The 26,847-nt window shown below is 44.7% G+C and overlaps 1 protein-coding gene across 1 annotated transcript in view; it reads left to right on the top strand.

Annotated features, from left to right (window-relative positions):
• The window catches only part of LOC149436990 (uncharacterized), a 127,336-nt gene extending 100,665 nt beyond the window's left edge, over positions 1-26,671 (top strand). Inside the window, exons 6-8 of the mRNA XM_089661200.1 lie at positions 13,263-13,431; positions 17,837-18,834; positions 20,454-26,671. Of these exons, the coding sequence (XP_089517326.1) occupies positions 13,263-13,431; positions 17,837-18,040 (373 nt within the window). The 3' untranslated portion in view covers positions 18,041-18,834; positions 20,454-26,671. The remainder of the gene's footprint in view (positions 1-13,262; positions 13,432-17,836; positions 18,835-20,453) is intronic.
• Positions 26,672-26,847: the final 176 nt, after the last annotated feature.

Raw genomic sequence — 26,847 nt, 5'->3', positions numbered from 1 at the left:
GGGCATCACTGAGCTCCTGGACAGTCTGAGGTGCAACCTGGCAGCGTCTGATGGACCGAAACATGACATCCCAGAGGTGTTCTATTGGATTTAGGTCAGGCGAGTGTGGTATCATTTCAGTGGTATCAATTCCTTCATTCTCCAGGAACTGCCTGCATATTCTCACCACATGAGGCCGGGCATTGTCATGTACCAGGAGGAACCCAGGACCCACTGCACCAGCATAGGGTCTGACAATGGGTCCAAGGAATTCATCCCGATACCTAATGGCAGTCAGGGTACCATTGTCTAGCCTGTAGAGGTCTGTGTGTCCCTCCATGGATATGCCTCCCCAGACCATCACTGGCCAACCACCAAAATGGTCATGCTGAACAATGTTACAGGCAGCAGAACGTTCTCCTTGGCTTCTCCAGACCCTTTCATGTCTGTCACATGTGCTCAGGGTGAACCTGCTCTCATCTGTGAAAAGCACAGGGCACCAGTGGTGGACCTGCCAATTCTGGGGTTCAATGGCCAATGTCAATCGACCTCTATGGTGCCGGGCAGTGAGCACAGGGCCCACTAGAGGACATAGGGCCCTCAGGCCACCCTCATGAAGTCTGTTTCTGGTTGTTTGGTCAGAGACATTCACACCAGTGGCCTGCTGGAGGTCATTTTGTAGGGCTCTGGCAGTGCTCATCCTGTTCCTCCTTGGACAAAGGAGCAGATACCAGTCCTGCTGATGGGTTAAGGACCTTCTACGGCCCTGTCCAACTCTCCTAGAGTAACTGCCTGTCTCCTGGAATCTCCTCCATGCTCTTGTAACTGTGTTGGGAGACACAGCAAACCTTCTGGCAATGGCATGTATTGGAGGAGTTGGACTGCCTGTGCAACCTCTGTAGGGTCCAGGTATGGCCTCATGCTACCAGTAGTGACACTGACCCTAGCCAAATGCAAAACTAGTGAAAAACCATCAGAAAAGATGAGTAGGGAAAAATGTTAGTGGCCTCCACCTATAAAACAATTCCTGTTTTGGGGGTCACTTCATTGTTGCCCATCTAGTGCACCTGTTGTTACTTTCATTAGCACCAAAGCAGCTGAAACTGATTAACAACCCCCTCTGCTACTTACCCGACCAGATCAATATCCCAGGAGTTTCACTGACTTGATGCTAGACTCTGATTACAAAGTGTTCCTTTAATTTTTTTGAGCAGTGAACATCAGCTTGTACAAACATGCAGTAAATAATGCACCCAAATGAACAAAGCAGCTAGATTCTGAAGCCTAAATCTAGCCTCATTCACACAATTCTAAGTTTACTTTGACTTCAAAGTGTTACTAAACCCCCAACAGTACAATCAGTCTGTAGATGCAGTAAAGCATGCTTGTTATACTCACTGTGGAACCTAAGGGGTTAATCCTCTGCATTGTGTAAAAAGGCCATTTGATCCTGTCTTCTCTGTTCCTCCATTTTTTTTCAAGCTACCACCTCTTCTCTCCTGATATGACAGACTGAACCATAGGCATTTTGCACATGCTCAGTTTGGTGTGTATTGCTAGAGAGGAGTTTTTTTTTTTTTCTTGGAGAGCGCATGTGATCAGCACATGGCTAATCAGCACTGTCCAAACAGGTCAGGGCTTCTGCATCCTCCTAGAGCAGAAATAAGACTCCTACAAGTTTTAGCTAGTGCTGGACTGGACACTGATAGAAGTCACAAGACTGCTCTAACTGCTGATGAGAAAAGGTATTTAGCAGTTTATATTTACTAAAAATTGCATTTTCATGTTCTGTGTACTGTGGGAGACCGGATATAGTGAATGCAGGGTCCTGGGAGACCAGATATAGTGAATGCAGGGTCCGGGGAGACCGGATATAGTGAATGCAGGGTCCGGGGAGAGCAGATATAGTGAATGGAGGGTCCGGGGAGAGCAGATATAGTGAATGCAGGGTCCGGGGAGACCGGATATAGTGAATGCAGGGTCCGGGGAGACCGGATATAGTGAATGCAGGGTCCGGGGAGACCGGATATAATGAATGCAGGGTCCGGGGAGACCGGATATAGTGAATGCAGGGTCCGGGGAGACCGGATATAGTGAATGCAGGGTCCGGGGAGACCGGATATAGTGAATGCAGGGTCCGGGGAGACCGGATATAGTGAATGCAGGGTCCGGGGAGACCGGATATAGTGAATGCAGGGTCCGGGGAGACCGGATATAGTGAATGCAGGGTCCGGGGAGACCGGATATAGTGAATGCAGGGTCCGGGGAGACCGGATATAGTGAATGCAGGGTCCGAGGAGACCGGATATAGTGAATGCGGGGTCCTGGGAGACCGGATATAGTGAATGCGGGGTCCTGGGTAGACCGGATATAGTGAATGCGGGGTCCGAGGAGACCGGATATAGTGAATGCGGGGTCCGAGGAGACCGGATATAGTGAATGCGGGGTCTGGGGAGACCAGATATAGTGAATGCGGGGTCCGGGGAGACCAGATATAGTGAATGCGGGGTCCGGGGAGACCAGATATAGTGAATGCAGGGTCCGGGGAGAGCAGATATAGTGAATGCAGGGTCTGGGGAGACCAGATATAGTGAATGCAGGGTCTGGGGAGAGCGGATATAGTGAATGCAGGGTCCGGGGAGAGCGGATATAGTGAATGCAGGGTCCTGGGTTTAGTATCATTTTAAATAGTGCTTCCATCAACCTGGCTCAAATTACTAACTGATGCAGCCGCTGTATGTGCTGTATTATAATGTAGTAGTATCCGCTACATACATACAGTAAGTGGTGATTGGCCGAGGTAGAAATTGTGATCTCCACCTGCCATTCCAGCAGCAGACAGGAAGTCTTCCTTTACACTACAAGCAATTTGCTCTCAACGAACTTCAATGGTAGAGCCTTAAAAATGCGAGCTGTTTTTTTTTGTTTGTTTTTTTTTCATTGGGGGTTGGGGGGGGTGGATTTAAATTTAGAAAAAAGTTTAAGCCTCACACACCCACAACAACACTTGTACATAAAAAGCCTGTAAAACAACCTACCAAAGATGTTCCACTCTAGTGTGAATGGACCCGCTTTGACATGTAGCTGCTGGTCATTAATCTAAACCCAAAAATGTAATATATTACAGAAGGTCCTCCTCGGCAACCAGAGCCAGACCAGCCACAAAGATCTGAATATACGGCGGACCCTTCACGCTTTCCTGCCGACCACACAAAATAGCCACGTTTGCAGGTGGAAAAAGACAATTCAGTGTCCATGTGTGGCATGTCCAGGAACAGTGGTAGCTGGTGCAAAAGTTAGAGAGCGTTAATTGCCGGGGATAAGTGACGTGATGTTTTTACCGCAGACATGATGCACGATCACCGTTGGGCTATATCAGGGGTCTCCAAACTTTCTAAACAAAGGGTCAGTTTTCTGTCCTTCAGACTTGAGGGGGGGCCGGACAGTGGGGGGCTTATTGCCCCATCATTGGTGTCAGTGGGAGGAATAGTGCCCCATCATTGGTGTCAGTGGGAGGAATAGTGCCCCATCATTAATGTCAGTGGGAGGAATAGTGCCCCATCATTGGTGTGTCAATGGGAGGAATAGTGCCCCATCACTGGTGTGTCAGTGGGAGGAATAGTGCCCCGTCATTGGTGTCAATGGGAGGAATGGTGCCCCATCATTGGGAGAACTGGTGCCCCATCATTGGTGTGTCAGTGGGAGGACTGGTGCCCCATTATTGGTGTATCAGTGGGAGGACTGGTACCCAGTCATCAGCGTGTCAATGGGAGTCATAGTGCCCCATCATTGGCGTCAGTGGGAAGAATAGTGCCCCATTTTAGGTGGGTCAGTGGGTGGAATGGGGCCCCGTCATTGGTGTGAGTGGGAGGAATGGGGCCCCATCATTTTGGTGTCAAATTTTAGGTTTTTGGGGTTTTTTTTCTTTTTTTTTTTAATTTGGGCATTCTCCACCTGTCAGGGATCTCCCCGATCCCTGCCGCGATGGTCCCGGCGCAGGCGCAGTGCACCGCCCTGTGCAGGGACACGGGCACTAGGTCCGGGCCGGCCGCGGCGTTCGAGTTCGCGCATGCGCAGTAGAAGCCGCGGCCGCCCGCTGGGCACCAATGGCAGCGCAGGGCGGGATATTTAAATGGCCCTGAGCTGTCATTCAGTGCCTTCTGGTCTTTCCTGCATCCTGTGAACCTGTGAACCTGTACCCTGTAAGTTATTGACCCGGATTGTACCTGACCTTGCTGTTTTCTCCTATTCTGACCCTTGCTTTGCCTGACCTCTCTCCTGAATGCCCCCTATTGGATTTGACCTGCTGTTGCTGACCTGGCGTGTGACCCGACCATTCTATGCCCGCTGCCTTGTACCTTGCCGCCCTCTCTATTACCGACCCGGCCCGTCTGACCTTGCTCATCCATCCATCCATCCCGTGCAGTGGGGTCTTCTGACCTCCTCACATCAGACTCTTCCCCGTGGGAGCCCCTTGCGCATACTACTACCACTGACGGACGCACCCAGTAGTCACGACCTGGTCTCAGGGAGCTCCAAGTCCATCCCCACCATCAGGGGCCCTGGTGAACAAGCACCCTGGGACTTAGACTCCGTGCGCTCGGGACGCCTATTCAGTGGAGTGCTAGTAGTACCGCCGGGCGGTCCCTTACACCACCCCTTTGCCTTTGACTTCAAAGGGAGCTCTTGTAACTGAAAAAGGGCAATGCAAGCATTTTTGCGTCAGAACTCTGCTCTTCTCCCCCTCTACAACCCCTTTCCTCCCCCTACCCTGCCCAAGAAATAAATGCTTGATCCATTCTATACCTGAAAAAACTTAAAAAACGTGGAATATGATCCTATGCTCTGCTCAAGTGTGAATTCAGTTTTACAGGTCTTGTGCCTTCCCCAGCCTTTAGACAAGTTAAAGCCTGTTCTAGTTAGGTGCTACCCCAGATGGGAGGGTAAGGGTTGATGCCTTTTAGTCTTTAGTTTTGGCAGGCTATCTCTAGGTCCAACCCACTGATACTGTGATATAAAAGAGGGACAGTAGTCCACAAGAGATGCCCCAAACCTGAGCATTCCTGAGAGAAGGGGAGACTATCGGGAAGCCACACCCGGTAGTAGTATAAGAATGGCGTCTGCTGCTGTAGTAGTGTAGAAGGTCCTCTGTACCTGGTGTTCGCCCCGAAGACACCAGCTGCTGGGAAATGCCTCTGATGGACTCTGCACATGGTCTATACCTTTTGCAGGTATGCCAGGGCATCACATAGCTTGAGTTAGGAATAGGGATATAGCAATAATCCTGTTTCTTTATCATACATCACGGGACACAGAGCAGGCTATTCATGACTATGTGGGTTATAGGCCACCTATAGGTAAATGGACACTGGCCAACCAATCAGAGAGGAGATCCTCCCCTATATAATTTCTCCTATACAGAAAGTATCTCAGTTTTTTCGCCAGTGCCTGTAAGGTGGATGGTCACTGAAAGTGTTGCTGTGCTCTTGGAGCATACCTGAAAGTCCAGAACAGTTCCATTACAGAACTGGACTTTAATAGGATTCATTCAGAAGGCTATGATCTAAAATGGACGGTACCTGAGCCTCACTGGGTAAGAAGAATCCTCAAGGTTTTGCCTGTGATGCAGCCTTACGATGCTGGACCCCGTGCAGTTTGAACCTTGTGCGGTTGTAAATCTGACTAAGGTGCTTCCATGAGGTGCTATACGGGTCCAACGCAGCAGCCCCTCAGCATGGGGACTGAATCCTTGAAGGTCTGTATGACAATGCTCGCCGTGATTGGTGAAGGTTGGTGCCTGAAAGAAGTTAGGGACCTGCGGTGGGACTGGTAAGATATCTAATTTTTTTCTCTCTGTAAGAGAATCAAACAAAAGCTTTAATTTGGAGGGAAAAGGAGAGGTGTTGTGACGGAGTTTCCACCAGTAGGCGTGCTCACTATTGTTCCTGAGATGTGCTTGCTCTTTTTCAGTCACTAGAGGGAGTTTGGCCGGAAACGGACGTCAGTCATATTTTGTCTATCTGGAGGCCAGGACACACATTTGCTGCTGCTGAGGAATCTCCTGTGGCCAGGACACAGAGCAGGCTATTCAGTAGGGGGCACATGAGTACTCCTCTGAGGGGGAAGCGTGGACCAGTCAGTCAGCAGCTGCCCTAGGTGGCTCATAAGGCAGCATTTTCATTGAGTATTTTTTTTTAAGCACACTACTTGTGCAGCTGTATCATTGTGATCTGTGTTACCAGTGGAGGTGCACAGCTTTGCGCTATCTGAAGAACTGTCTTCCAGAAAGCAGAGTGGGGGAGGTGCAGCAAAAAAGGGCACTAATGTACTACTGCCAGGTCCTGAGGAACCTAGCTGAAGGTCTGCTGTAATATCCTCTCCTGACAGACCAGAAGCGAAAGGGCAGTCTGAGCCACTGCGTTTATCTGGCATTGTGTCTACTACTGGGGCTTCTGCCCCAGCATATGGAACGAAGGATGATCTTCAGTTTTAGCGGGTTTAGAAGATAAGATCGCTGGGATGATTGCATCAGTTTCTCAGGGGTCTAAGAAGCAGGATAGATCCCCATCACTAGAACCATCAATCCTGGAGCAGGAATGGGTGGATCCGGAGGATGAGGAAGACCTGGAGGAAGGTCAGGCAGTAGAATCTGTCTGAGGAGTCACAGCCTGAGGAGAAGCAGGAGATCTCTGCCTCTCAGTCTGACACATTTTTAGTCCAGGTCCTCACTAATATGGTACAGTCTGGTTTCAGGCTACCTCCGATAGAAACCTCTGAGGTTACTTATTCTTCCTTGAGCTCTTTGAAGCCTTCAGAGTACTCAGGTCTTTCTAGTGCATCCTCTTCTGGAGCAAATTATGCTGACTGGGACCACCCAGACAGGGTTTTTGTTCCACAAGAGGTTTTCTGTTTTGTACCCCATGGAATAAAAGTTTAAGAAATGGGGGTTGCCTGTAGTGGATGCAGCTGTTTCATCCCTGAATAAATCTATAGCATATCCTGTGGATAATGTACAGGTTTTCAAGGACCCAGCAGATAAGAAGATGGAATGTCTCCTTAATGTCTCCCTCTCCCTGGCAGGTTCTGCCACACAGCCAGCAGTGGCAGCTATTGGCATTTGCCATAGTCTTTCTGACCATGTTGCGCAACAGATTGGAAGACCATCAGTGCATGGGGAAATGCTCGGCTGAGGATTTGGAGGATATTCCACATGCTTTTTTGTCACGGTTGATGCTCTTAAGGATTCAATTCAGTAAATTTCTTGCTTGGCCCACTTATCAGGGCACATATGCAGGGTTTTGTGGCTGAAGAGTTGAAAAAATTGTTGGCAGGTTTTCCCTTTCATGGGGAACTGCTGTTTGGGGAAAATGTGGACAAATATACCCAAAAGATTTCAGGGGGTAAAGGTACTCTTCTACCCTCTAACAGGAAATCCAAACGCCCTTCTTTTAAGGTGTCAGGGGCTTCGGTTGCTGGCCCCTTATCTACCAGGCAGTCGATTCGCCACACGCAGGTCGCAGCTTCTAGGGGTAGATCTCAAAATCAAATCCTAAGGAGGCCCTGTAAGGATTCAGTCCGACAATGCCACAGCAGTCACATACATCAACCACCAGGGCAGTACCAGGAATCGAGGTGCTCAAAAGGAGGCAAACTACATTTTGACTTGGGCAGAGAGATATGTTCCAAGTCTGTCAGCAGTGTTCATTCCAGGTGTGGAAAATTGGCAGGCAGATTATCTCACTCGCTGGCAGTTGATTCCAGGGGAATGAGCTTTGAATCCAGATGTTTTTTCAATAAAATCTGCCAGCGATGGAGTTACCCGGATGTAGATCTATTGGCATCCAGGTTCAACAAAAAGTGGAGGGTAAGGAACCCTCGCGCAGCAGGGGTAGACTCTTTAGTGATTCCTTGGAACCAGTTCTCATTGATTTATGCCTTTCCTCCTCTCAAACCCTGCGTAAGAGACGTGGCAGCAGCTGGATTGGAGTCTATTCTGGTGATACTGATTTCTCCGGCCTGGCCCAGGAGGGCCTGGTACGCTGACATAATGAAGATGGCAGTAGACTGGCCGTGTGCCCTGTCGTATCGGCCAGACCTGTTGTCTCAAAGTCCTATATTGCACCCAGCTTTATGTTCGCTGAATTTCACAGCATGGGTATTGAAACCCAGATCCTGAAGGATAGGGGAGTGTCGTATTCTGTCACCCGCATCATGTTTGGTGCTAGAAAGAGTTTCTAGGGACATTTATTACAGAACCTGTAAGGCTTACATTTGTCTGAGGTTCACAAATGGCACCCACGAAAGTATGTGATTGGCAGGATTCCGTCTTTTCTTCAAATGGGGTTGCAGAAGAATTTGGCTGTTGGTACCATTAATGGCCAGGTAACGGCATTTGCTATTTTTTTTTCCCAGAGGCCCATTGCATCTCACTCTCAATCTGCTTTTTACCAAAGGTGGTTTCTGGTTTTCATCTCAATCAGGACATAGTTCTGCCTTCGTTCTTTCCTAGGCCTCAGTCAGCAAGAGAGAGATCTCTACATACCTTGGATGTGGTTCATGCTGTAAGGGTCTTCTTGAAGTCAACAGCACAGGTCAGGAGGTCAGAGGCTCTTTGTGCTGCCAGAGGGGCGTAGGAAGGGGCAGGCGGCATCCAAGGCAACTATTTCTCATTGCATCCGCCAATTGATTATTCAAGCCTATGGGTTTTTTTTAAGTAAAGTCCCACCCTTTTGGATGAAGGCACACTCCACCAGGAGTGTGGGGGCATCTTGGGCAATCAGGCATCAGTGGCTCAGGTTTGCAAAGCCTCTACGTGGTCTTCGGTTCACACATTCACAAGGTTCTACCAGGTGGATGTCCGAGCTGCTGAGGATTCTTCCTTTGGCCACAGTGTTTTACGGACAGCTGAGTAGGACCTGAGGAATTTACGGTGGCTATCATGGTGTCACCCTCCTCTCAATATTGCTTTTGGACATCCCACATAGTCATGAAAAGCCTGCTCTGTGTCCCGTGATGTACGATAAAGAAAATTTGAATTTTTTTTCTACATACTTACCTGTAAAATCCATTTCTTGGAGTACATCATGGGTCAAAGAGGTCCCACCCCTCTTTCTGGAATGTCATTGCATGCTACACAAACTGAGGTACTTCTGTATAGGATGGGTTATATAGGGGAGGACCTCCTCTCTGATTGGTCAACCAATGTCTTCACCTATAGGTGGCCTATAACCCACATAGTCATGAATAGCCTGCTCTGTTTCCCATGATGTACTCCAAGAAATGGATTTTACAGGTAAGTATGTAGAAACAAATCAGAGTTTTGCATGTTGGACTTTGAGATGTTCATTTTGCACTTTCAAGTAAAGCTCTGAAACTTTGTTCCCACCTGCTCTAAAGTTACAAAAGAGGTGTAATGCAAGTAACCGGCACCTTTGGTCTAACGTTTTGGTCATGTAACACACTGGGGTATGAAGACAGCCCTGCAAGAGTTAACACAGTGTAAAGTGCAAGTCAGTGGTCACCTAGGGGTAATGAAAATTTTAAAAGTAGCCTGCCATTAGCGTGTACCCGTAATAGGTGGGCCAGCCTCTAGCAGGAAGGGAGATGTTGGCAGCACTCCTTCCTCTAGCAGTCTGTCTCCCATAGTAACAGGAGTGGATCTGCATCTCCAAGACAGGGGCGGACTGACAACTCATGGGGCCCCCGGGCAATAGGGTATCATGGGGCCCCTGTGTCCTTGCCCAAACTCAAAAAAGCCTATGAAAAATGTACCAGGGGCATCTCATGGGGCCTCCTACTGACCCCGGGCCCTCGGGCAGTGCCCGAGTTTCCAAATGGTCAGTCCGCCCCTGCTCCGAGATCTCCATCCTGTTAAGAAGTACAGATGTTCAAGTGCAAGGTTAAGTGCACGTGTGGAGCCCACACAAGGTGCACAGCAGGGGCCCACTCCACTACTGGGGAATGGTAGTGGAAAACACTTGACAAGTGGTTGTGGACAGGCCTCAGCGTGTCCCTCCTAATTTGCAAATTACAGTGGAAGGATCACTGTGACAAACTCCTGCTCTCCTACCTAAAAACTAATACCTACCAACAAAGGTAAAGCTGCTACATACAATCATATACCCAAAGACAAAAAATATAAATGAAACACAAATGATGCAGCGCTACTACCATAAAAATTCTTCACACATAAATGAATAAGTGAAATAGTGCAAAATTAGTGACACAAATAACATAAACACACAATATTAAATAGTGCCAAAAAACTCATAAATAATCACGTGTGACAAGTGTCAATACAAGGTCATAAAAGGACCAAATAACATAAATGGTGCCCCAAGTAATCCAATGGGATCCAATAGTGCTCCAAATCAAATAAGTAAGTCACAACAGAACTCAATGTGCTAAAAAACCTCCCACCGGAACCAAAAATCAGTTCCCACCATATAACACAAAACACACGTGCATCCCAATAAACGCATAAACTAAGAACTGATCATGCAAACAAACATGAATAAATATATAAAGTCCCGTGAGCTGTAAAACACCTGACAATATACAAAAAACCATATATAAAGTCCACATCAATTCCTGAAGAAAAAAAAAATGCTGATAAATGTGCAGAGATATCCAAAAATGGCTGAATTGCCCACTCACCTCCCTCTTGCGACCCGCACAGGGTCAAAAGGCCTTCAGGATCACTAACACATGGACCCTTAATAGTAGGTAATCCTCCACAGCTCTCCACACTGACCTCCCCTCATGTACAGATTCCAGCACAGGATCACAGGGCAGCAGATCTCCTCTTCAGGCACATAAGGTGGCTGCAGCCACTTGATCCCTCAGATCAGATGTACTTGCATGGGGTCCAATGTAAATAAAGAAGGCGTCCTACCGGAAGTGCGTCACCGCCAACACGTATTGTCACGCTTAACACGTGACTTCATCAGGGCCCACGTCGGATGCACGTGTGTTTTGTGTTATATGGTGGGAACTGATTTTTAGTTCCGGTGGGAGGTTTTTTAGCACATTGAGTCATGTTGTGACTTGTTTGATTTGGAGCACTATTGGATCCCATTGGATTACTTGGGGCACCATTTATGTTATTTGGTCCTTTTAGGACCTCGTATTGACACTTGTCACACGTGATTATTTATGAGTTTTTTGGCACTATTTAATATTGTGTGTTTGTTATTTGCGCCGCTAATTTTGCACTGTTTTACTTATTCATTTATGTGTGAAGAATTTTTATGGTAGTAGCGCTGCATCATTTGTGTTTCAGGTATATTTTTTGTCTATGGGTAAATGACTGTATGTAGCAGCTTTACCTTTGGAAGGATGTGCATTTCCATAGGGACCCGAGAATAACTGGAGGACTGTTATGGTGCAAGTGTACACAGTGTATCGGCCATCAATTATAACGGAGGCCCACCTTAAGGTCAGGTATTCCACCCATGGCGGTCTAAGCATTGTCCCAAGGCATCAATGAAGCGGCACAAAAGTAAAGGTAACCCACGTGTAGGATGGACCCTGTCTCAGGTGCCTACCCACATGGAAGAAAAATATATTTGAAATATATTGATATATTGACATATATTTGAAATGCTACAATTTTGGCCATACCTTTATTTATATATATATATATATATATATATATATATATATATATATATATATATATACACCGTATTTTCCGGCGTATAAGACGACCCCCCTACTTTTCCTGTTAAAATATAGGGTTTGGGATATACTCGCCGTATAAGACTACCCCTCTACCAACCAATCACGGCAAGCGATGTACCAGTATTTTCTGTGCACACTGCATACAAAGCCTGCTTGGATTGGGTGGGTCAGCTCTCCCTGCCTGCCCAGCCCTGCCTGTCTCCAAGATGATCCGAGCGGTACCATAAATTGCACAAAACTGCCACATTATAATATTAATAATTAATTACCGTATTTCATAGAAATGAAGGGGACAAGGTCGGATGCAGCAGTACCATACCGGTACTTCCGTGCTGACGCTTCTGCGCATGTCTTCGGCAGCAGTAGACGATCGCTGATCATCATTCCTCGCAGAACTGCATGAGACGTCGGATGCAGCCGTTCAGTGCTCGATTGATCGTGACTGAAACTGTGACATGCGCAGAAGCCGCTACCCGATGTGTATCCCTTCTCTGCATATCACAGTTTCAGTCAAGCTCAATCGAGCACTGCTGCATCCGACGTCTCATGCAGTTCTGCGAGGAATGGTGATCCGCGATCGTCTACTGCTGCCGAAGACATGCGCAGAAGCGTCAGCACGGAAGTACGGTAAGGTTTCAGCCCAGCACCCGGCGTATAAGACGACCCCCGACTTTGTAGAAGATTTCCAGGGGTTAAAAAGTCGTCTTATACGCCGGAAAATACGGTATGTATGTATATATATATATATATATATATATATATATATATATATATATATATATATATAATACTTTTTTATTCCAAAATATCTGAAAAAATATTTTTAAAAATGATTTCAAATATACTGTCTTTTAAAAATACAAATCTACATTTTTGGAACACATTCATTTACAAATATATGTAAAAATATATGTTAATGACTTTTTTATATGTTTAAAAAAATCTGAAGAATACATTTAAAAAATATATATTTTTAAAATATATTCAGTTTTTTTAAACATATAAAAAAGTAATTTTAACATTTTTACATATATTTGTAAATGTATTCCAAAAATGTAGATTTGTATTTTTAAAGACCTACAGTATATTTGAAATCTATTTTTAAAAATATTTTTCAGATATTTTGTAATATCGCATTTCAACATGGTGTGTGTGTGTGTGTGTGTGTGTGTTTTATTGAAATATATTGAATATGGCCCAAATTGTAGCATTTCAAATATATGGCAATATATTTGGGAAGAATATTTTTAAAATACATTTCAAATATATTTTTCTTCCATATGGGTAACGTAGCCAGGAAGAACCCAACCCAGGGGTAGTCCTCTCATGTGACCCACAAATGTTGTCCAATGAGCTAACAATGAACATGGAGGATGGCCTCTACCCTTTACAAGCCTGTGACTGGACAGTTACATTTTTCCTCTTTCAAAATCCATCTCAGTGTCTTGTGTGACTCTGGTGATTGGTTGTCAAAATCAAAGCTACCCGAGAGCATGTGTGTTGAGACCGAACAGTGGTGTAACTGTCATAGACCTCTTCACTTTTATGTATCTTAGAAACCTGCTAGATAAATGTTTTGACCTCTTCATCTGTCCCCTCAGCCCGCACCCTGTGAAGCCCATCAGCGCCGCTCCATCAGAACTGGCCCCTGAAAAGAAGGCACAGAAGCCGGTTTTGTCCACAGCATTGACCAGCGGTCTGGAGATGCTGAAACATGTGACCATAGGACAACATCCATCTAGCAAGAAGCAGGAGATGGACCGACTCAAGGTGAGTTGTGATGTGTGTTTATGGCATTGTTTTTTAATCAGGGTGCTGTGGCACCATGGAGTGCCATTTGAGTTCCCCCAGTGTGCTGTAAGGAGAAGACCCAGTTTGCCTTGGATCAGAGATGGTTGAGAGGACCCAGTGATCCAGAGACGACTCTGATTTGATTTGGGGGCTCTGAAGGGGGAAATCTGTGGTGATAGTGGGCATTTGACATATCAGGGGAACTTTGATGTGATGGGGGACTCTGACATGATGGCTGCATGGGGCTGGCAGCACGGCTGGAGGGAGCCTACTGGAACATGGAACAAGGCAAGTACATACTCCTTATTCCAGCGATAGGCTGGATTGTTCCCTCCCACTGCTTGTAATAGCAATCAAGCGGCTAGTTAGCTGCTCCAACTGCTATTACAAGAGAGCCGACTGTCGGTACAGAATGAACGGTACCACGTGAAGTCCAGTGATGTACCAGGTATGTGACTGGTCTGCAAAATGTACCTGCATTGTGTAAGTTGCAAACAAGGAGACTAGTCACCAGTATTGTCTTTGTTTAGGCCATCTTGGAAGGGGCAGGGCTTTTTCTGTTGAAACCCCCACTCCCTTCCAAATGATTAATGAGGGATCACTCAAGGAACAGCAGGAGAGGTGGAGGAAGCCAAGTTCTACAGACTGAATGAAGTAGATGGAACCTTGCCCTGAAGGTTCCTGGGTTCAGCTTCTAGGCGCCACTGCTCCAGTGATTTCCACTAGCTTCTGGGTTTATGCCGAGAGGCTACCCTGCTGCATTGTGAACACAGGAGGTCTTTTGCTTGGCATGGGCGCCATTCGTGGAACACCTTTTTTTTTTTTTTTTTTCTCTCAATGAATGCAAAACATTCTTTGATTGGACAAGGCAGAGAGGCGGGGCAGTAATGTCACAGTTGCCAACTCGTCCAATTAAAGAACAGTTTGCATTCTGCTCCTTATGGGACCTGGAAGCTAGCGAGATCACGGAAGTAGTGGTGCCTGCTAGAAGCTGTGCCCAAGGATCTTCCGGGCAAAGATCTCTACTTCATTTTGTGGAACATTGCTTCCTCCACCTCTCAACTGCTTCTTGAATATTCCCCATAGCCATCAGATTATTGGCCAGGTATGGCACATGCATACTTGCACTGGTCCAAGCTCCCAATGTAACTACACTCACTGGCCACTTTATTAGGTACACCTTGCTAGTACCGGCTTGAACCCCCTTTTGCTTTTAGAACTGCCTAAATTCCTCATGGCGGAGATTCAACAAGGTGTTGGAAGCATTCCTCAGAGATTTTGGTCCATATTGAAATGATAGCATGCCCTGACCTTTTGACTTCAACAAGGCATTTTCGTGTCCACAACTACCATTCTTTGTAAACCCTAGCGATGGTTGTGCATTAACATCCCAGTAGATCAGCAGTTTTTGAAATACTCAGACAGCCCTCCTGGCACCAACAACCACGCCACATTCAAAGTCACTTAAATCCCCTTTCTTCCCCATTTTGATCGGGTTTGAACTTTAGCAAGTTATCTTCACCGTGTCTAGATGCCTAAATGCATTGAGTTGCTGCCATGTGATTGGCTGATTAGCAATTTGTGTTCCCAAGCAATTGAACAGGTCTACCTAATGAAGTGGCTGGTGAGTGTATGCAAAAATATACCATGCGTGGAATTCTTTAAGAACTTCCCCTTGCTGTCATTATCCATCCAGCCTGAGAATATGTCCACCTTAGTCAACCAACCAAGTGCGTAGTATGTGGATGAAAGTGGCCTCAGCCAGCAAAACTCCAGCCAATGCCCCCTGACATGTTTCGCCCCGCTCACTGGGGCTTGGACACAGAGGTGACCTACTACTGCAGAGAGTTGGTGAGCGTCGCCTTTTCTTCTCTGATAATGCTCCTACATCTCTGAATTTTGCACTGGTGCCAGCTCCCTTCACTGCAACCGGCGGGGAGATCTCTGTCTCAGCTTACAGCGGCATTGCAAGTTTCATTTGGATCACCAAATTCTGGAGAAGTGGCAGAAGCTTGCAACACTGCAGGTGGACCACGTCATTCAACAGGACTTTGCTTATTGCTTCTGGCAATCCTTCTTGAGACTTAACCATATGGGTTAACTTCAGTTTTAAACTGTTAAAGCTTTAACCCACCTCTTGTGCTGACCCACTACTGAAAATAAAAATGACAATGACCTTTGGGGGAGGAGTCAATGCTAGTGCAGGATCAGAGCAAGTGTGGACTGAATGACGTTGGCCTTCGTTCAACTCCAAAAAAGGAAGCCATCTGTTGGAGCAATGGATGTTCTGCAGGGGATGGCACCAGATAGAAGGTAAGTATTGAAGTGAAGGCTCTGTTGGTGGTGGTGAGGTCCCCTTTGTTTCCCTTTTTTTCCCTATTGTATTTTATCCGCTTATTTTGCTGCAATTAAATTTTGGTAATTTTTCATTTTGTTTAAGCTGCTGTTTGTCCTTTTTTAGACCTTCTTGACCTAGGGGTCTCCTTTCCCTAGGTTTTTCTTCCCTTTTTCTATATTGAGGTGAAAGCTGCCTTTATTTTTAGAAATGCTCAGCTGTTCTTTCTTTCTATATTTTTTTTTTTTCCCCAAGGCTGGAGTTTTGCCTTTAAAATAGGTGCTGGTTGAGCATCTAGGATACAGTATATAAGACTGTAAGAGAAATATTCCCATATACATTATGGTAAGGCTTTGGAACCCAATACCCAACACGTAGTCAGCAACATTAAAAGCCAACCTGCTCCCAGTTTATCCCAATTTAAGGTGACTGCAGGCACCCCAAAGTGCCATCTCATACCACCGGCTTGTCAGGCACATGCCTCAGTCATGGCTCAGACACCTGGCTGCATTGCACGCTGAATGCACGTGTCACTTGGTAACTCTTAGAGACTTGTGACATGCCATCTGTACAGGGTCTCCCCGCAGTATTCCCGACCCCCCCCCGTATTGGAAGTGGTGATAAATTTAATTATCTAACTCCCAGAGTGTGGCAGGGTGGAGGAAGCCTGTAGGATGGAGGTCTCCGATGTCATATAATTGTCCCCGGTGTCACACGGGCTGCATGATGAGATGTGACAGGGTGTGACAAGTTTAATGAACTCTGCTTACACTGCAATATGCTGAAAATTCTCCACGGATCTCCCAGAACCCCCTGAGAGCTGGAGGTTATTTTAGCTGCTTGTCCCAAAGGTGCTCTGTGTGTTTGTGTGTATTCTGTATAGATATAGTATTAATGGACATTACACTGGCACTATAGTTCTTTAAGAGAACTATATCACCTGGTGATGGTGGTGGTCAGCATACATAAGGGGGTTGTGAGACCATAACGGAGATCAGCCTAGGACTTTAAAGCTGCAATGCCATATCCATCCAGGCGATAGACATACATTGTTATATACCTTTTTGGCCAAAGTTATGTGGACAACCCTCCAAATGATGGTGCTTTCGTGCTTCCAGTGAAAGGTACAGTTATTGCTACAGCCTACATATCAGTTTTAGACAACTGTGCGCTTCCAACCTTGCAGCAAGTTTGGTGGTTGTCCTTTTCTGTGCCCCATAACTGCACCTTTGTGTACACAATCTGATCCAAAAAGACATGGATTGATGAGTGTGGTGGGGAGCTACTCAAGTGGCCTGAACAGAGCTCTGACCACAACGTTGCTGAACACCTTTTGGGATGATTCAGAATGCAAATTGCAAGCCAGGTCTACTTACCCTGCCTTAGTACATGAGCTCTACTCGCCACACCTTAGCACCTGAGCTCGCGAATACTGATTGGGCAGAAATTCCCATAGACACTCCAAATCTTCTGAAAAACCTCCTTGGAACAATGCTGCAAAGGAGGAGCAACTACATATTAATGTGCATGGTTTTCAAATTGGATGTTCAACAATTTCATGTAGAAGTGATGGTCAGGTGTTTGCATATGTTCTGCTGTGTTCTCATTTGGTTTTGGCATGGAATGTCCAACAAGCTCATATGAGAGTGATGGTCACGTATTCACATACGTTCTGCTGTCTCCTCATTGAATTCATCAGGAAGACAGCAGATGGCTCTGAGAATGCTCAAAAAAGTGATCAATGTATTTTGCATAATGACAGAAAATACAAAGATGGTTACATTTCTCATTTCTTTTTTTATGTGTTTAGAGTGAGACATATAATTTAATCTAATGGCCTTCCCATGTGCTCAGGCACATGGGAAGGCCTAGGACACTCGGTGATCAATGTTTTTCGTGTAATGATAGATAGTACAAAGCTGGTTACATTTTTCATATATATATGTAATTAATCAAATGGCCTTCCTATGTGCTCAGGCAAGGCCTCTTTTAGACTTGTACATGTAGAAGTTGGAGTTGCATTCAAACATTTTTTCTTATTTCTTTTAGGATGTGTCCTCTCCAGACCAGGCAGCCAGATATTACCACCTGACCCATGATGAGTTGATCCAGATGTTGCTGCAGCGAGAGGCCGAGCTGCAGTATAAGGATATCCACATGCGGGAATTGGAAGACTACATAGACAAACTTCTGGTGCGCATTATGGACCAAGCACCTGCACTTCTCCAGGTTCCTCTGGAGACCAAGAAATAAAAGCCAAGATGGGAGAGACCTGGTAACACGAGTGTGGCCATATGACACGGTGGTAAAAAGGTCTCCCAGTTAAAGTCAAATACTGTATCCCCTGTGGATAAGTAACTGTTAAGCTCACATTGGTTGAGGACTCCTAGCCATGACTTGTACAGGTGGCCTTCAACTCTTCTGCCATAAGAGACAACAATATGGTGCTGAGCATCCTTTCAACTCATTGAAGCGCAATCATAGCTCAGTTTCACTCTTGGATTATTATACAGTATATCTTCAGCCTGGCCTAACACTGCGCTTAGTGTACACTCCACAAGATTAATTCAAGTATTAAAGGACTGCTATAGCTTTACTTATGTTAGAGCTGCTAGTGACACCCACGGCTATGTATGTTAAAGTCCTCACACTTGTACTCTGGAGAGTGATATCTGACGATGATGCCCAAATAACTGCCCTCCCAACCTATGCCACTTCTGAGGAACCTTGCATATTGATGAATGTTTTTACGCATACACACACCAATTTATAAAATGCATTTTATTATGTCTAGATTGTGCATACATTTATCTAGACTTGATAGCATTCAAGTGTCCCAGATAGCTGTACGCTTGTGTTATCACCAATCTTGTGTCGCTAGGCTACATCCTGAACTTTTCTTAAGCTGTCTCCATAGATTCATACATATTATATCCCACATTTTATGCCACTGGGCCCCTGCCCAAACATCTTCAGGTAGTTTACTTATTAGGCCTCAACCTTGAATAGGGTGATAAGTCCTTAAGTTTGACAGCCAGCGATCTACAGTTGTGGCCAAAATTATTCAACCCCCACTGAAATTGAGTGTTTTGGCCAGTTTGACATTGCTTTTGATCATTCAGTCATCTTGCTTACATTTACATTAAAGAGGCACTTGTAGGTCAGACAAATATAACATAACAGTTATAATGAAATAACCACAAATGTCTTTTCTGTGCTCACAGCATTATCAGTTTTATTCAACCCCCAAGTGACATTCAATCTTAGTACTTAGTACAGCATCCTTTTACAGTTATAACAGCTTTTAAACGTGAAGCATAGCTTGACACAAGTGTCTTGCAGCGATCTACGGGTATCTTCGCCCATTCTTCATGGGCAAAGGCCTCCAGTTCAGTCACATTCTTAGGCTTGCGCACTGCAACTGCTTTCTTTAAGTCCCACCAGAGGTTCTCAATCGGATTTAAGTCTGGTGACTGCGATGGCCACTCCAAAATGTTCCAGCCTTTCCTCTGCAACCATGCTCTAGTGGACTTGGAGGTATGCTTGGGATCATTGTCCTGTTGAAAGGTCCAACGTCTCCCAAGCCTCAGGTGTGTGACGGACTGCATCACGTTTCCATCCAATATCTCCTGGTACTGAAGAGAATTCATGGTACCTTGCACACGCTGAAGCTTCCCTGTACCTGCAGAAGCAAAACAGCCCCAAAGCATGATTGACCCTCCACCATGCTTCACAGTAGGCAAGGTGTTCTTTTCATCATAGGCCTTGTTCTTCCTCCTCCAAACATAGCGTTGATCCATGGGCCCAAACAGTTCTAATTTTGTTTCATCAGTCCACAGAACACTATCCCACAACTTTTGTGGTTTGTCCACATGGCTTTTGGCATACTGCAGTCGACTCTTCTTATTCTTTGGAGACAGCAAGGGGGTACGCCTGGGAGTTCTGGCACGGAGGCCTTCATTACGCAGTGTGCGTCTTATTGTCTGGGCTGAAACTTCTGTACCCACATCTGACAAATCTTTTCTCAGTTCCTCAGCAGTCACACGGGGACTTCTCTCCACTCTACGCTTCAGGTAGCGCACAGCAGTCGAAGTCAGCATCTTCTTTCTGCCACGACCAGGTAGCGTTTCAACAGTGCCCTTTGCCTTGAATTTGCGAATGATGCTTCCTAAGGTGTCTCTTGGTATGTTTAACATCTTTGCAATCTTCTTATAGCCATTGCCCTTCCTGTGAAGAGAAATCACCTCTTCTCTTGTCTTCCTGGACCATTCTCTTGCCTTCACCATGTTTGTAACCACACCAGTAAATGTCTAGAAGGAGCTGAGTATCACAGTCATTTTAAAGCTGCCTAATTGGTGCTTATTATGCTTGATTGCTGCTCGGTGACATCCACAGGTGTTTTCAATACCTGATGGAAAGCACCTGTATGAACCTCTGTTCTTCAGAGTGGTAGTCTTTAAGGGGTTGAATAATTGTGGCAATGAAGAAACCACATAAGAACCATTTACTACTGTATTACATAAACAATTGATGTCATTTTAGTTGCATTTGGGTAGTTACAACGTCCTTGTAGGATTTGATTCTGAATACAATTCCAAATGTACACTATAGTCCCTAAACCCCTTTACAGCATTGGGGGTTGAATAATTTTGGACACAACTGTAAGTAATCCTTCACATTCTTGGCTAAGTGACTGCTGTAAATTCAGTTTAACAGTCTTGATTCCTTCCGCCCGTTGAGGTTCTTTTTGGTGTTGTCGGTTAGGGACAACTTGTTCTACAGCTTACTTAAAGCTGCCACAACCTTGAGCGTTTCAAACTGACCATAAGATGAAGAAAATGTGCAAAATGTTCCCATCATTGGAAAGTCCTGGTCAGTAGGTCCAGAGATTTAGGGGTCTTAAGTTTTTTTGTATTCAAATCTGAAGAGTTAAGCACTTGACCCTAATCGCTCCCAACTCTGAACCAAACCTGGTAATCCTTTAACATTATAGTGGGGTCTCATTGTCCAGTACAGAGACTTCAGCTGATGGGAAGTACAAAAGTTCAAGCTTGACTTTTACAGGAGCAGTCAAGTTTCGCATACAACTTCCGCTGCTTGCATCTCTGGACAGTGCTGGGACAAGGTCCTTTTGCACCCAACCTGAAAAGGCCAAAGTTTTCCTACCCATGTGCTGTGATCAGCGGCAAAGGTTGCAGGTCCTACCCTTTTTGCATCCCCCCCTCCTTCTGAAATGCCCAAGGTGGCCACCTTTTCTGCCTGCCCCTCAGTCCAACCCTGGATCTCTTTTGATACTCGGTTTTAACTGAAGGTGCTGTTCCTGCACTTTTCGTTATTTTTAAGGTTGAAATGCCCATGTTTGTGACAGGTTTGCTTTAAATGGAATGAAAATGCAACAAGGCTGTTATGTTTGATGAAGAATGATCCATCATAGTGCCTGCTGCATGCTATTTTTTACTGCAGCAAAGCTATTCTTGTACCATGTTGAGACACCATGCTATGTATTTCAGTAGCCAGCATGTCATACAAGTTGTAGAAGTGTTTGTCTAGACAACCGTGGATTCAGCCATTGCACATTGACTGTCTATTATGTTTACCAATTGGCTTCAGAACTTTAGTCACAGGCCTATGACACCTGTTGCAGGTGAGTGGCAGACCTGGGAATGGTATTGCAGATGACTGGAAGACCTGGGTTTGCGTATTGCAGGTGACAAAACACAGATATTCTTATCTGCCTTCTTATTCGGGGTAAATGACTCAACGTCAAGTTGGAGGGGTCAACATGATGGACAACAACCATTTGTGAAATAGTGCAGGGCCAGCTTCCATGTTTCTCCCAGAAAATGTCTCTTACTGCGCTGTACATACACAATAGTCCCATTGTTATTGACTCTGTTGATCTTTCATTTTTAGGGATCCCCTGCATCGCAGTGGGGTGACACATGGCACCTGGATGCTTATATTACAACTGTAGGGTTTGTTTGCAGTTTTAATAACAATTACAGCTTCTCTTCAAACCTGGTGTGGTAATTTTGATCTCATACCTTGGTGTGCTTTGCTGCTATACCCATCACATTATTTGCCTTGTGATTGCACTGACCCTCTCGATACACAACATTGCTTTATTTGGCCAGGTCTTAGTGCAGAGTGATGGGTTCACACAAATTCCAGCTTACTAAGATTTATTGCAGTTTTCTTCATGAAGTTCTTTCTACTTTCTCCAAAGAGTTTTAGGTTTTCTTCTGCCATAGTTTTAAATTCTGTAGCATGGCAGGAAGCTTTGCCATTACAGTAGCCAATCCTCATACTGCGATGTTGGTATAGGTGTGAAATCTAATTACATTTTATATATGGGCCACCCTGGACAGAGGAGACCTGTACAGTCCCTTTACAATAGTCAGAGACTACTTGAGAGGCTGGTTCACTGATATTTCAGTTTTGGTGGATGGACGAACAAACTCCAGTAGAGCAAATTCATCATCAAGGACTATGAGAAGTCCGCATCCTTGAGTGAGGCTGTCGGCTATTTTAGGTGTGGGATAAGCCTTCTGAACTTCCTTTCTCCAATCCAAGGGGAGTGCCTTGGTGGCCATTAAGGGAACTCTTTGGACAGGTTGTAGGCCAGCAGTTTGGCCTAAGCCAAAAAGTAAGAAAAAAGTCATACTCTAGTAACAAAGTGTAATTAAATCAGATAGGCAAACCTATAGAAGGCCTTTCTGGCCAATGAAGGTTGGGGCTTACAACTTATAGCATCCTTTCTCAACTTTTTTACTTGAGGAACCCTTTGAAATAATTTTCGGCTCTCAAGGAACCTCTGCTGAAATTAATTAATTGTGGGTCAATTAAAAGAATGCGCCTTTCATTGATCTGTGGGAAGAATGCCTATTACATTGGTGGCCAGTGGTAAGAATGACCCTTATAGACTGCCAAAAAGATCATTGCTGTCTTGTTGCTTGCTTTTCCAAGTAGCACTAGACCTGGAAATATGGTGACACCATCAAAGCGGAGGTCAGTTGGCCGCAGCTCAGGAAACCCCAAGCAACCCCTAGAGTAACTCTTTTGTTCCACAAAACCCTGTTTGAGATTGGATGCTTTGGAGTAACTACTCATTGGAAAGGGTTTCTTCATCAACCGTTTAAATCATTTAAGTAATGTCATGGAAACCTCCAGCAATTCCCCCAGTTTATTTTATATGAAACCTTGTGAAATATACAAAACACTAGATGTACAGCAATTGCAGCTGTGTGTGATGTTAGATTGTTACAGAGCAAACCATCCCTTTTAGCGTGGACACTAAACCACAGGCAACCATATTTTTATCAGTCTACAGTTTTGGCCTCAGGGTGATTTCAAAGGGTGGGTGGTTAGGCTTTATACTGTTCTACACTTACCCCGATAAACTTACTGACAGCAGCTTGGCTTATTGTTTGAAAAAGTGTACTAGGGTGTATACAGTGGCTGACCATTTATCATATTTTGTTTCTGCTTATGGAAATTAAGTGGCCAGTCCACCTTTAACTGGTATTTGCTGGGGACTTGTACTGCCGGCTTTATAGATGTTCTGGCTGCAGCCATCATGAGGGGGCTCCCGCTTTTCCTCCTGGATTTTTATTTTGGGGAACACAGCAGGGGAAGTGGGTACATCTCATGGGGGGTCAACAAGGTCAACATTTATTTAAGGTCAACAAGCATCTGTTCGATCCTTCAAAAACTGAAATATGGCTTCAGAAGGACAGTCTACTCACAAGCAGCTCACAGTATGTTTCTCATGAGTTTTTCCAGCCCTACCGCTCAACGAGCATCTATTCACTCCTTCAAAAACTGAAATATGGCTTCAGAAGGACAGTCTACCCACTTGCAACTCACAGTATATTTCTCATGAGTTTTTCCAGCCCTACCACCTACCCTTTTCCTTTTGGAGATTCTCTCTTCTTGCTTCCTTTTTGTATAAAGTAATCTGAATGAAAAAAAATGATGTACATAATGCTGTATCAGCATTGCACTTCTTGCATCAGCACAATTGAATTTTTCTTTCTAACGTGTATATATTTGTGTTGGAAAGGCAAATTTATGGCTTAGCAATAACTAGGACTTTGTGCCGTATTCAGAGCTTTTGGTTACCTGCAAATGCTGACTTGTTTTAAAAGTGGTGGCTTCAAAACCGTAATTCTTACGCTAGCTTTTCTAACTGGTAAGCTGCCGACTTGCATTTTTGGGGTCAGAAACCTGATGTACAGATGCTTGTTCTGGACCAGTGGCTGGTCAAATAGAGGAGCTAGAATGAGGATGACAGGAATGGCAGCTGAACCTTTGATAACAAGTTGGCAGTGCCCATACTTGATCACAACTGATGACTTGTAAAGGCATCATGTGACCTTGTCATCGCAGCTTGGCCAGGACCATAGTCTGTACTGTTCTTTTAGTTCTGGTGATGTTGCTTAATCTCCTTTTTAATATTTCTGCAGCATATGCTGCATTCTCATGGCTTGGCCCTCCTGGATGTTATGATCCTGGCAGAACTAGCAGTGTCTTTTATTTGGACTGCATCAATGTCAGTAGCTTAGTTCTTAATGGAGTATGAAGACTTGGTTGTATCAAGCAGTCTGTGGAGTGTAGCCTGTCCTGGAATGGGTGAAACAAACTTAAGAAACCAATGGTGGGATTTACATGCATTTCACATTGAGACAGTGATATCCTCCCTGTGTATTGGCCACGCAATTTGGTTCAAGGCTGTTTTATGATCTGCTTGTATTAAACTCCGTAATCCATTACAGGTTTTCTGATTTTAACAAAATATAGTACTGCAGTTGTGCAAATTTTTAGCACTGCAATTGAGCAACTTGAACTAAAACTGTGCTGACTATATTTGTCTTGACTTATCACATACTCAGTCTGCTTAAAATTTGGCTCTATATTCTACTAGCAAATCAATGGAATTTCTTTAATTTGAAAAAATTGCTCTTTACGTTCAGAATCCACTCAAAAATGTTTAACTGCAAAAGACCTCTCCTGATGTACCTTTTATAATGGTGTGGTAATGTTGCTTCCGATCTTGAAAAATTCAGCCAGTAATGTACCACCTATACTGCACCAAGTTTTCCAGTGAAATAGACCAATCGCCTCTAATCCCTCTGTTTGAGCAGGGGGACTAGTCAAGCAACTGCCACTTTTTACAAGGTAGCACTGGTGTCTTTTTTTTAGTCCGTGTTGCCTAGAGTGGGTGGCCTTTCCCTGCCCATGAAATATGATGTTGGGTGATACGATGACTTCCTCGACATAGATCCCACAGAAGTGTTTGAAAATATTTCACAGTGTGCAAGCTGTACATGGCAAGACGGGGAGGGGTCAGTGAAGAAAAAGAAAAAGGATCCCCAGAGTTCAGCTTTTCAGGAAATGTCGCATCTAAACCTGTAGATTGCCATTGCCACCTTTCATCTCCTTCTGAAAATGCAAGTTGCCTGGGTGTTGTAAATCTGGATTTCTTAACCAGGGTGTCATGGAACCATAGGGTTCCTCCAGAAGTTGCTAGGGGTTCTTAGAGCAATGAGCAATTTTTGCCTCTCATATAAGTTCCCACTGACACCATTGATCCTTCTAGCTATTTGTAACAGGGTAATTCTTCCCAGCAATCACAAATGTCAGGACCATTATTCCCACTTGCCATCACATTAATGTAGCATGAGTTGTAGATACATTGAAAAAGACGATCATGAGGTTCTTCTAATAGATGCCAGCATCCCTAAACTGTAAAGTTATATCAAAAGAAAACCCCAATGGTTGGGAATTTAAAGGCATCAGTAAATGGGTAGAAAAAAAAAGTCCCAACCATTGGGGTTTTCTTTTGATATAACTTTACATGAGTTGTAGATGGAGAACCCCTGCTAAAAAGTTGCTCTTAAACTAGAAAGTTATTTCAGGGGTTCCTCCATGTTGAGGCTGTTATAAACACATCTGACTTTAGTACTTTCAGTGATTTGTGACAGAACGGAAACAAGCAAGAAGGTCAAAATGATGTGGTGACACCCAATTATTAAATATGCTGGATCAAAATAACCAACCAGGGAACTAGCATTTTCATAAAGTTCACCCTGAATTCTCCATATGTTTCCTTTTAGTCCTACATGATGACTTACATGTTGGTAAAAGTTGCAGGAGGGCATTATACATGTTTGAAGGTGGACATCCCCTCGAAATGTGGAAGTAGTTCAATACTCGCCATTTAGCTCATTCTATGCATTTCAAAGCCATACATCAGCAAATATTCATCCATACGGCTATATATTATCTGCTAAAAATACCATGCAGACCGTGAAGGGAGTATACTCTCAAGAGGGTGCAGATTCCATTGTTAGAATGTATTAATCTTCAGCTGCGCAACCTCACTATTTTCACAGGTCTGACCATCGGCTTAATGGTAAGTCCATCCACACAGGTTTCCGTTTTTGGGTGGAGCCTTGGAGGGTTCAATCATTTATACTCCCAGCTCCGCCCACTTGCGTTTATTTCACACTACAAAGAATGCAGCAGATGTTTGAAAGAACCTCCAAGCAGGTCTTGCCAGTAGAAACCCCAAAGACGTGAAGAGGCTAATGGGTGATTAAGCCCCACCCAGGGGCCCGCCCAGGACTGAAGGTCTGTTTTGGGTGGATGGGACCCAATTTAAAGTGATTTTTATGTGTTATCCGTTTTGTGCATACGTTGTAAGGACAATGGTCACTCGCTTGATGGAGGGGGAAATGTTCTCTTATGTACAAGGTTATATATATATTGCTTTGTTTAAATATATATTTTATAAGTGTTGCTTATGTTTTATTAAGAATGTTCATGAAATATTTTTTGTTTTTAAGCACTTTAAAAAAGAATAAAGTCAGTTACAAATCAGAACGGCGTCCATTTTTATTAGAGACACACACAGATCTAAGCCGCTCCAGGTGAGTAGTATAAATTATCCATTGACCATTAGTGAACGTGTAAGGTAACGAAAATCCAGAATCCCCTGCACTCTTCAATCTCTATTTATTATTGGTAAAATCCACAGACCGTGTCAGGGACAAAGGGTG

This window comes from Staurois parvus, unplaced genomic scaffold (assembly GCF_062004578.1).
Source record: "Staurois parvus isolate SC_StPar_1 unplaced genomic scaffold, SC_StPar_1.0 ptg001325l, whole genome shotgun sequence".
Lineage (NCBI taxonomy): Eukaryota > Metazoa > Chordata > Amphibia > Anura > Ranidae > Staurois > Staurois parvus.
This window is presented reverse-complemented; position numbering and strand designations above follow the sequence as displayed.